At 39.0% G+C, this 12,415-nt stretch overlaps 1 protein-coding gene across 1 annotated transcript in view; it reads left to right on the forward strand.

Annotated features, from left to right (window-relative positions):
* Nucleotides 1-581: 581 nt before the first annotated feature.
* The window catches only part of pik3r3b (phosphoinositide-3-kinase, regulatory subunit 3b (gamma)), a 338,192-nt gene continuing 326,358 nt past the window's right edge, over nt 582-12,415 (forward strand). Inside the window, exons 1-2 of the mRNA XM_022675844.2 lie at nt 582-727; nt 1,071-2,022. Of these exons, the coding sequence (XP_022531565.2) occupies nt 1,680-2,022 (343 nt within the window). The 5' untranslated portion in view covers nt 582-727; nt 1,071-1,679. The remainder of the gene's footprint in view (nt 728-1,070; nt 2,023-12,415) is intronic.

Below are 12,415 nucleotides of genomic sequence, written 5' to 3' on the forward strand. Positions count from 1 at the left end.
AATCATTTTTACTAATCAACTAAAAAAAAAAATTGTTAGCAGATTAGTTTGTTGCAGCCCTATAGCTATAGCTAACTGGCCCATTGGAAATACTAAACACTGAAGGATAAAAATTTGTTTCCAAAAAGAATTGCCCAAAAGTTCTGAATCAGCAAAATCCTGTTTTACAGCCCTCACCTCATTTCAGGTCACCAGAATTACAGAGAGCCTCCTCCTCCTCCTCCTGCTGCTGCTGCTGAGGTTTCCATGACTTTGTTCATTATAGACGGCGGGGGGCGTGGCCGCCGACGTCACGTACATATAACTGTACCACAGCATCGTGCTGGCTCTTTTGTTTCCCACCTATTTTGAGGAAAATCCCACCTATACTGGTAACAAATTGACTGCTGTAGTTCATAATCACCAGAGCCAATCACGGGCGTTCCTCCTATAAGAGCGCAGAGTCTGCTCCGGCCAGCCAACGACCAGCCAATAGCAGCGCAAGAGGCGCGTTGTTGCCAACCAATCAGAAGGAGCGCTGGAGGCGGGATATTCCTGAAAACGGGTGGGAAAATGCCGCTGTCTGCATGTCTGAGTCTGACTCAGCCACGCAGACTTATTGAGGCAAACTAAAGCGCGTGCTGTCTTTAAACTGACCTCGCGCTCCCTCTCGTTTCTTTTTGGCGCCCGCTGGATTGGTTTGCGTTCCGTTTTGCGGTCGGCATCATTTTGACGCGCGAGAGAAAAGGTAAGTTTGCTTTTGCCCCCTGATTCCACTTAGCCGAGCCGAGTTTCCCTGCATGCTCAAGTTCCCACTCGTCCCAGTCACGCTCTCCAAAGTGATGCATCTCATCTCCACCATGCTTTTGGCTTTATGCTGCTCTTGCTTGTAATGATCAGTTCTTCAGCCTGCCTGAAGGGAAAGTCTGGAAAATGCTCCCATGCAGTGCAGGCATTTAGTTAGTATGCAGCCCACATTGTTGCATAATGAAGGGCATATAAATGTTGTGTTAATGAATGCATAATAAAATGTTAATGAATCTGCATTAAAGTGCATTAAAATGATTCTGATAATAATACACTTTTTGTAGGTTGCAGCACAGCACAAATCCTCTGGACCAACCTTTGAAGTGCCCTATCTGCGTGTTTGGATTACTGGACAGACAGGGCTGCACATGTCAGTTTTTCTGTCTGACTGTCTGTCTGTCTGTGAGCACATCTGAAACCAGCCTAAGAGGATAATTTAATAAATGTTACTTTACCATCTGGGGGCCACTGCCAGCTCTGCAGGACCAACGACCGCCCACACTGCGGGTCGCTCTGCCCCCAAATCCACGCTTCCACCCTTGTTCCCCCACGCCCCTTCTCTGCACCCTCTTTTAATGGGACTGGGGCTGTTCCTAGCATCATCCAAATCTCTGCGTACATCACCACAGACTGCGAGCGACCACTGGACGAGTCCAGAAACGACGCAGTATTGGCCTCCACCTGGTACCATGGTGTTGTAAGCTCCTTTCCTTTTGCAAGGAATCCAAATCAATAATCCAAATGTTCATCACTTCTCAGGACATGCTGAAAGGACTTGCAGGTTTGCTTATTTAGAGAGCAGATTTTTTATACTCTATACACTTACTTAATTCAGGAAAAAAAAAAAAAAAACAAGCAGACAAACCTTTAAAGCTCATGTAAAAGCGTACACCATGTGCTCGGACAGTTTTCAGTACCGCGCACTGTTTGAGTACAAGCGGGAGAGGGGTGATGACATCTCTCTGCAACCTGGAGACCTGCTCACCGTCAGCAAGTTAGTGCTTCTGACACCAGACTATCAGGACGGCGATGAGAAGAACCCCAAGGGCTGGCTCAATGGCACTAACGAGCGCACCAAGGAGAAGGGCAACTTCCCGGGCACCTTTGTGGAGTACGTGGGGGCGGTGCGGTTGGGCCTGCCTGCAGGGAAGCCCTGGCCTAGGCCTGTACCTCCAACCCCTGGAGGGCCCCAAACACCTGTAGGCCCCCAGCCTCCAGGGGCCTGTGCATCAGGGGGTAAGTGTTACCTTAATGTGTGGTTCAGCATGTCTACCATGTGGGTCACATGTGGTGCATATATGAATACAAAAGTTTGAAATGTGAGGGAGTCATCATTATATTGTACATGTGTGCAACAGGAGCAACAGGAGCAGTGGGAAATGTTTAAATGTAATCACTTTCACTCTACTGTTATTATGTAATTGACATAGAATAAGTGATTTTCAAGTTATTTATTAACAATATATGAACTTAATTTGATGGTATATAACATAATCTAGTTTTGTCTGTGCAACAGCAGCCTGGCTTAAATTGGTTTCAGTTTAATAGGGTCCTGTGGTATTATACTCTTGTAATAGTGCTACTTAGAAACTTTATTTCTCTCTGCATCTGCCACTGCATCTGGTGGTTTCCTCCCTCCTCCCCTGAGAAAATTCCAAGTTGCATTACCTTTTACACCAAAGGCAGCAGTGGTCTGATGTTTCTCCAGGTAGATTTCACCTTGTATTGGGGAAGAAAACTTGGGTTTTGATTGCTGTTACTCACTGTATGTAGTCTTCTGCATTTATCTTCATATAATCCACACACCAAATAGCCAAAAAAATTAATTGCCCTTTTTTTTCTCAACTATTAGCTTGGCCAGAATATAGGGGAATTTTCCTCTCTAAATTATCTCTAGAAGTAGGAGAAGGGAATAAAGTAATTTAAGGAAAAAAGACACAATAGCAGGCAACAGAGTGAAAAGCAATCAGCCATTTCCTATAGAATTACGCAATTTGTCATTTGAGCTGTGATTTGGCTGTGACAGGTGACACTCGACAAATCAAGTTAAGAGTTGGTACAATTGGAAGCAATTCTTCTGAACAATCATAGACACAGGAATCCAAGACCCCATCTTTTGCTCTTTAAACTTTTGGTACCTAATTGATTTTGTTCCTATTCTCAGCAGTGTTGTTCTAAACATGATAGATAGGCTTACAACTTTTAAAAGTTGCATCTTTGCACATATAAAGGGACAATTTAAAAAAGAGAAGTGTGGGAGAAAGTAGGTGGTGGCTATAGTGGTAGCTTTTGCTAGGTCATTCAGGATGCTATCCAAACACACTGTTACTCATCCACATGCAACAATACAAGGGACCTCAAACACACCCAAAAGAGACAAACTTGGACCTACATGAGTGACCTGGCACCTGGCAAGATGAATGCAGAATGAGTTTTGGCTTAGATTTAGTAAGTTAGTAGAAACTACAACCCACTAGACCATAGGTCTTCAAATCTGGAATCCAGCATCCAGTGTGGGTTTTGTTCTTACTGCACAATAGCTTTACTCGTACCAAGAATGGCCAAGCCAGGATTTAAACCTACTGGATATTCAGGGTCCAGATTTGAAGACCTCTTCAAGTTTTTGCACTTAGTGCTAGGCGATTATGGCCTAAAAAAAAAAACTTGTTTTTTTTTCTACAAAAAAATCTGATTTTCGATTACAATCTTTTTTCCCCCTACTAAAAATCAAACTATAGAAAAAGAAATGGTTAAAAACTAGGTTTACCTGTAAAAAAATAAAACAATTATATATCTGTTTGGTGTTCAGAGGCTTTGGGTTGAGTCGACTCATTGAGTAAATCAATGATTCAAAACATTGTTTACAAGCCCATGCGTTCATACCACGTGCTGACCTCGTGTACACACACAGCTGCGGAAAAAACTCACACACTCACGGACACTGGATTATACTTCAGAATGCGGGTTTGTGACTGAAAATTGAGAAATAACGCACTAAACGAGTCACAGAAAGAAAATTTAAAGGAGAGATTATTATTATTTTCCACAAATAATCACGAACCTCGCCGGAAAGCGACAACACTGCAGTTTTTAAAAAAAATATACGATTAATTTCTAGGTAAATTTATGCTTTATCCCACCGGGTGTTTATCAAAAGCGCTGGAACAGTGCTGAAACTTTTTTCGGTACAAACTCAGTCCTCAGACTGAGCGGAATGTTTAGAAAATATGTGTGCGTTAGTCTGTGAGAGATGCTGGTAACCAAGGTAAGACAGATAAATACGCTAATTACTCCATTTTGAAAATCACATTAAAACTATAATTTGAATTAACCGAATTAATCGTAAAAAAAAAAATGCCCAGCACTATTTGCACTATATGATGTAGGGTCATTTTCTGAGGAACATAGAAAAATGTTATGATTGGTGCCCTGCTAATAAAAACTAATACAATCCAAATAGGGCTCTTGTTGTCTTAAAAGTGTCTTTTAAGCAATGGATAATCCAGTCATCTTTTAATCAGATGTTATTCAGTTATTCTGCACCCGTCTCTGCCAGGCTGTTCAGTGTCTGTCTGGCTAGGCAGGAGGAGGAGTGGCATGGACTGTGCTTGCGGGTGTTCATATGCTAACTAGGTCAGACAGCTAACTCTGTCTGTCCCAAGATGGCTGCTTTCTCTCCGACTGTATGGCATGTTTCTCCCTTCATGGTGGGGTGTTTGGTCAGTTTGACACTTTAATGTCTTTGATCACTCCAGGTCCTCTTGTAGTAGTTCCAGCCAAGGCTCAGCGAGGGCGGCTAACAGCGTGACTGAAGCGTTTCATAGCACTGCAAGGGAGAGGAAAAAACATAGACTCATCGTGAATTATTGATCGCTGGTGCATTGGGTGGCTGACACACTACACTCAGCCAATCATTTCCAAGTGCCAAAGATTCCCCATGGAACACTGTCAGCTCACACTGTGGAAGATTTCCTTAGGCTGGGAAATGTGGAGCTTCAGGGTGAAGCATAAGACACACATAGACCCATATTCAAAGAAAGCGAGAATAAACAGATAGTAAGATAGCGGTTGTGTTAGCATAGCAATGCTGATGTTATCAACATGGTATCCGTTAGCATAAAACTCAATTGGACTCTGCAAGTAAGATATCATGGATGTGGATTAGGTGTCTTATCAGAAGTGTCAGTCCCTGAGGAAGGAGGACACACCCTGCACACTGTGAATGTGACTGTGCTGCGTATGAACTTCTAGAGATGTGGACCTTACGGCACAAAATAACTATCTATCTGTCCCACATCTTTGCAAGAGAAGTAAGCATGGATTAAGTGTAAAAGCCCTGTCAAGGCACAGTATTTGATCACATATTGGCTGGGAGTTTTGTGTGTAAGCCCTGTTTTAAGTGAAAAGGAACCTTTTTTCACACACCAGCATTTTTTAGTTCAGTTAAAACAGACTTTTGTTTGTTTTTAGCCTTGGTGTGGTTTGTTTTCACACTGTTTTTTTTGAGGTGAAAACATGATCCAACCTCGATCTGACCTAATTATTATATGTTTTATATGTTTCAATCATATGTATCATGTTTGAGATAAATGGCTGTTCAGGTGCAGTTTAATCTGATTTATTGCCCACATAATTACTACACTGCAAAAAAGTGAATTTTTCTAAATTTAAGGCAATAAATCATATTTTCATCTCTGATAAGACTTTTTGTTTTGCTTATTTTAAAGATAATTATCTTAATCATTCTTACTTAGAATTTGTACCTTATTTTAAGTAATTTGAACTCAAAATAAGCACAATCGAGTAGAAATCAAGTTATTTCTGATCCTTGTGTCCAGAAACTTTTTTGCTTAATTTAGGTGTTACTGCACTCATTTTGAGACTTTGCCATTGCTTTTTGTAAAAATCGTACTAAGAAAATTTTGCTTACCCCGTTGGCAGATTTTTGTGCTTAATATACATATATTTGTCTTAATTTGCATATATTGTCTAGTCTTTTGCCAACGGATTTTTTGCAGTGTACAGCTATTAACTGTTGCCATCTCTGCTGCTGCTACATTCTAAATTGCATCTAAATTGAAACCCAGACAGGTCTGACAAATTAGCAGACACAAGTGGAGTCACATGGTTCGTTGTGATGCATTTTGTTGCACTTTTTTGCACAGTTTTCCTTGTGTGAAACCAAACAAAACCAAAGAGAAAAACACTTAACAAAAAGCACCCTTAGTGAAGTTAAAACAACTTTTAGAGATCCTCTGTTTCACAGATACCTGCACACACTATCACTTTCATTGACTTATAAAAGGGACAGTCAGTTAGCCTTATATTTAAAACAATGCTCTGAGTCACCAAAAAATAGTAACCCTGACTGAAGTTGGCTAGATATTGGGTAAAATTCAATGTTGATCAGTACATGAGAGTTTAGACTCATTTCCTCAGCAGTGATGAACTGTGTGATGAGAAGTTTTGGTTGCTGCACGTCTTTTAGAGTGATTAATGCATTTATAGTGCAGTGATGTGACTGGTTTGATTTTTATTACATAATGTTTTTTTATGTAATTCAAATATGATTGTGATGCTCAAGATGTAAGTGACCAGTTATAATATATAGGGTCAAAGTCCAGGAATGGAAACTAGATTCAAGATTCGAGAGGTATTTTTAAGATATTATATTTTATAGTATTTACTGAATACTGAACTGAAGCCTGCGTGTTTACAGTGTTTTAACAAGCTATGTGGGATGAACTGCTAGCTTATATCACCTTGGCTTACTGGAACACTAAGGGTTCCTCAGTGTAGCACTGTCAAGTGGTATTAGCTGCTAGCTGCTAGGGGTTAGTCGCTAATGCTAATGCTACAGCCTTAGTGCTGGAGAAATTCGGGAATCTAAGCTTACTGTAAACAAACAAAAGCGCTTTACTCACCCAAATAAACAATTTTCAGGAGAGAAATATGTGTAGATTAATATCTAGCGCTCGTTTGACTTTAAAAGAAAGTCTTTTTTTTTTCTTTGAGAGTTACTTAGCTTAGCTGTACCAACACCACCACCCAGTGGCGAGACCTGCTGAATTAGACGGAAAACATGGCGACTCTTACTAGTGTCACTAAAATGCACCTTATAATCCGGTGCGCCTTATGTATGAAAATAGAGCAGAAAATAGACGTTAATTCATAGTGTGCCTTATAATCCGATGTGCCTTATCGTGTGAAAAATATGATATATAGAGCTCTTGTATGTTAAAGTTACAACTGAAAGATTATTGTTTTTGGTTGGGGTTTAGGGATGAGGTGGAGTTTACTTAAAGGTGTGGTATGATTGGTTTTTGGGCAATTTAAAAGCAGAATAAAGACTAACAATTAGGGCTGGGAGAATAGATAAAGTAATATTTATAACATTTATTTGAACTCAAATATACACAATGTGTATTTAAGTAGTTTATTGGCTCAGCTGCACTTGCATTGGATGATGTTTTTTAATATGGTAAAATAAAGTAGGTCTGCCCTTAATATTGGCATGTTTTAGAGCCATACTATGCAAAAGATTATAGCTATATATAGCTATTATATTGGGTGTCATCTCTATTGGGTGTTATTGCCTAGCACAACTAGTAATGCATTTTTGCAGCATGAAAATGGAACTGCACAGTTAATTAATTTCTTGTAAGTACTTGTATTTGAATTACATTACATTGCATTACATTTGGCAGACGCTTTTGTCCAAAGCGACTTACAATAGTAATAGTAAGTACAAAAGTGATAGAAGTTAAAGGTAAAACATAAAGGTAAAACAATAATACTGTCCATAATTATTAACCAACATCTGAAATAAGATTTTTTTAAAGAAATAAAAACAGATTTTGCACTTTTGAATTGGTTTATCAGTGTAGCGTATATGTAAATCTGCTCTAAAATGTTGCCACAATATTTCAACGTCAACCAGACTGCATATTAAAGGCAGCAAAGTGCTGAGCTTTTTCTTGATGAATGTATATTTAATGACCTACACCCCTTGTTGGATATTGAGGCGTAGCTCATGTGTGTTTATGGAATGGCAGATGAAAGAATCTGCATCTGTGATTAATGGAGAATCCCTGGCTTTGGTCTTGCCGAATCAATGTGCTATCAAACTAATGATCAGTTATAGTATTTGCTACCAGCTAATCCTGTTGATATTGAATTGCTCATTCTTCATTATTGGAGGCATTAATGGGATATGCACTTGACAGCTGTCACAGAATCTAATAACAGTTTGCCAGTATCACACGTGGAATGGGAGGAATATGAAGTGAGAGGCTTTGGTAATGGGATTCCTCACACCTCACTCGTGCCTCAGACAGCTGAGCACCATTAAATTGAGTGTCATCATCTAGAGATTGACACCTACATCATACTGACCTTAGCTCATTAGAACAAATTACAGCTAAGGCCTAGTCCAGTCTCACCTGTTCTTGCACAATTAGCATGGAAAATCCTGGTGATCCTAAATAGGGCAAAAATACACGCATATTTTTTTTCCCTGTTTCATTCTCCCATTTCCCATTAACCCCTCTAATAATCAGGGCTTGTATATGGACCCACACTTGAGTTCCTCACTTATAACTACATAACATACATAGCAGTCACCAAATCATTTGTGGTAATTACTGAATATTACATTTTAGGGTTAATAACTGAATAATAGACCTCTGGTTTAAGGGGGAAGGCGTTAATGGGCTTCTAACAGTGTGGTCTTGTTGAACAGGGGTAGAGTATCTGCTTGGGTGCCACATGAATGTGCTTTTCCATTAATTTGACCCCTAATGATGCTCATTACTGATAAAAGGGCAGTCAACCCCTATCTAATCTTCATCAAGTGTAATTTGCTAAAGATTAGCAAGTATCAAGTTATGATTATTTAGTTTTTCTGTACATATGTTGAAATGCAAATTTTGGTAATTTCATCTCTAGAGGCACATTAGCTCTTTTTTAAATAAATACCTCAATTTTTTTAGTTGTAAAACTCCCAATTATTTTTTTCCCATTTAGTATAGAAACAAGAAAAATAGGGTTTTATATCATCATTGTCCAATGAAAAACTAATATCTCCATTTTTGACGACTTTTAGTTTACTACATAATTTAAACAAACAAACTGTTCCTTATACTGTGCCAAAATTTCTTAATGAACGGACCAATAGAAATACATCAAACATACCTGAAATAAACTCTTTTTACATTGACTTCCATTGAATTTTTTTTTTCTTTACTGTAAAGTTGCTGTTTTAAAGATACTTATTTTTAATTGAACAACAACTGTATATTTTTGTATTTTCTAGTTGCTATTTTCTAGTTTCTGCCCCTCACAAAAAAAAAATCTATCTTGTTTAAAAATATATATGGTATAATCCCTCCTACTTTTGCTACAAGATGCAAAAATGGAAAAACAGTTTTTCAATTTTCCTATTTTTTTCATGGGACAGAAATAAAGGAATTAAAATGAGGAAAAATGAATTAAAGCAATTCTTAAATCCCAATTCTTCTTTACCTTAAAAATGGAAAAAAAAAGTTTTATACCCAATTTTCTTTGTTTGAATTTACCCTCAAATGTCCAAAAATTGACCTGTCAAAAATTACACTAACCCATCCTATTATAGTATCACACTAGTGTTTAGAGGGTTTAGTGAGATCTTTGGAATTACATTATTCTATTTGTTTACTAATATTCGTAAAGGGAGACTGCAGACTGGCTAGGTCCTTGATTTTATACACTTGTAGCAATGAAACTACCTAAAACACCACTGATAGGGGTTTGTACATTTTCATTTTGTTGCAGTAGTGTATTCTTGAAATTTTTTTTTTTCAATTCAGCGTTTTGTCATATCGCCAAGAGTATCGTTATAACAAAAATACCATGAAATATCGTGATATAATTTTAAAGGCCATATCGCCCACCCCTAGTTCCAAAGTCGTAACTAAATAAACAATTAAATGTGCCACCGTTTTGGATCTTGTAAACTATATGGTTCTGTATGAGTATAGTACACCTGGGAAAAAAAAAACAAAAAAAAAAACAATATATATACAGTGAGTCCAAGAAGTATTTGATCCCTTGCTGATTTTCTTTGTTTGCCCACTAATAAAGACACTATCCTTCTGCACTTTTAATGGTAGATATATTCTAACATGGAGAGACAGAATATCAAGACAAAAATCCAGAATATAATTTTAAAGAATATATTTTAATTAATTTGTATTTCAATGAGGAAAATAAGTATTTGATCCCTCTTGCCAAACACACTCAATACTTAGTGGCAAAGCCTTTGTTTGCAAGCACAGCGGTGAGACGTTTGTTGTAGTTAACCACAAGTTTAGCACACACACCAGGGGGAATTTTGGCCCACTCTTCTTTGCAGATCCTCTCTAAATCATGAAGGTTGGTGGGCTGTCGCTTGGCAACTCTGACCTTCAGCTCCCTCCATAGATTTTCAATCGGATTGAGGTCTGGCGACTGGCTGGGCCACTCCATGACCTTAATGTGATTTTTCTTGAGCCAATCCTTTGTTGCCTTTGCTGTATGTTTAGGGTCGTTATCATGTTGGAAGACCCAACCACGGCCCATTTTCAGATCCCTGGCAGAGGGGAGGAGGTTGTCCCTCAGGATTGTGCGGTACATGGCTCCATCCATCTTCCCAGTGATGCGGTGAAGTAGCCCTGTACCCTTGGCAGAGAAACACCCCCAAAACATTATGCTTCCACCTCCATGCTTGACGGTGGGCACAGTGTTCTTGGGGTCATAGGCAGCATTTTTCTTCCTCCACGCGGGTGGAGTTTAGCCCAAAAAGTTCAATTTTGGTCTCGTCTAACCACAAAACCTTCTCCCAATAACTTGGTTCATCTTTCAAATGATCATTAGCATACTTGAGGCGCGCCTCCACATGTACTCTCTTCAGCAGGGGTACCTTTCGGGCACTGCAGGATGTGAATCCATTGTTGCGCAAAGTGTTGCCAATTGTTTCCTTGCAAACTGTGGTCCCAGCTGCCTTCAGGTCATTTGCTAACTCCTGCCGAGTGGTTGCAGGACGATTTCTGACCGTTCTCAGCATCATTGCCACCCCACGAGGCGAAATCTTCTTTGGAGCACCGGGCCGAGGTCTGTTGATTGTCATGTTATACTCTTTAAACTTTCTGATAATTGCACCAATAGTTGTTACTTTCACATCCAACACCTTACTAATCATTTTGTAGCCCATTCCAGCTTTGTGAAGGTCAACAATTCTGACTCTGAGGTCCTGTGACAGCTCTTTGGTTTTACCCATGTTGGAGACTTGAAATCTGTGTGATCTGTCTGATTCTGTGGACAGGTGTTTTTCACACAAGTGATTAGTGAGAACAGGTGGCTTCAGGTCAGGTAACAAGTTGATTGGGAGTGTCTAACTGGTCTGTAAAAGCCAGAACTGCTAATGAATACTAAGGGATCAAATACTTATTTCACTCCATGAAATACAAATCAATTAATATATATTCCTTAGATTTATTTTCTGGATTTTCTTTTTAATATTCTGTCTCTCCATGTAAGAATACATCTACCATTAAAAGTATAGAATGATCATGTCTTTATTAGGGCTGCCACAAACGATTATTTTTATAGTCGACTAATCACCAATTATTTTTTATGATTAGTCGACTAATCGGATCATACGTTAATTGAATATAAAACACAGTTTATCACAATAGAATGCAGCTGCTATTATACAACCAACATTAGATTTCTGCTATATGCTAACTAAAAATAAAAACAATTAAAATCATAGTTCATTAAACCTTTAATGAAATATGCAGCTTGTTGTAACAGACAATTATTTTACTGTTTAGCATAAAGTGTAAACAACTGTGTAAAATAAGGATAAGGCACTGGCATTTATGAAACATCTCAACCGTGAGGTTGTTTGAACTATTATGAAAAAAAAGTATATTAATAAAAAATGCCTCTCTGTCCAGATATTGTGTACATTACCGTACACAGGGCAGCGGTCTGCACAGATCTGATTGGCAGAGGAGAGCGTTTGGTGATTTTACACCACACATGACTGATCTGTGAGTTTACTGCACCGAAAAGCACTGAAAACAGAAGCCACTGTCAGAATGAAATCCTTCTCTGTAGTTTATCGGTTTGGGACGGCATTTGTGACAACGTCTGGGTCCGGATCCGGATCGCGGTCCGCCTATTAGTGACCTCTGTTTTAAAGCTATCAAGATGAGTAAGTTAAGTACTAAGTTAACGCTCTGTTTACGCTAATTTTAGCAGCTAAATAGCAATTTAGCTTCTTCGTCATTTAATCAGCCACAACATGCCTCCTTTTCAGGTGCTCGTGCATCGCGGTTGTGCTGCCGAGGAAGGCAAGTTCTTCATTGCAGATATTGCATTGCACGCGTTTCACTTTTATTTTCTTGGTGATCCCACACTTTTGAGTTCTGTAGCGGGGTAGCCATGAAACCAGAGCCTGTCTGTATAATGTCCTGAGATGTCGTCCACTACCTACCCCGGTTTCCACTACTGCGCATGTGCGTCCAGGACAGAAAGGCAGTCGCAGCAGTTTGGAGAGAAAAACAAAGAAAAAAAAAAAAACGACTAATCGACTATTAAATTAGTC

This window comes from Astyanax mexicanus, chromosome 5 (assembly GCF_023375975.1).
Source record: "Astyanax mexicanus isolate ESR-SI-001 chromosome 5, AstMex3_surface, whole genome shotgun sequence".
NCBI lineage: Eukaryota > Metazoa > Chordata > Actinopteri > Characiformes > Acestrorhamphidae > Astyanax > Astyanax mexicanus.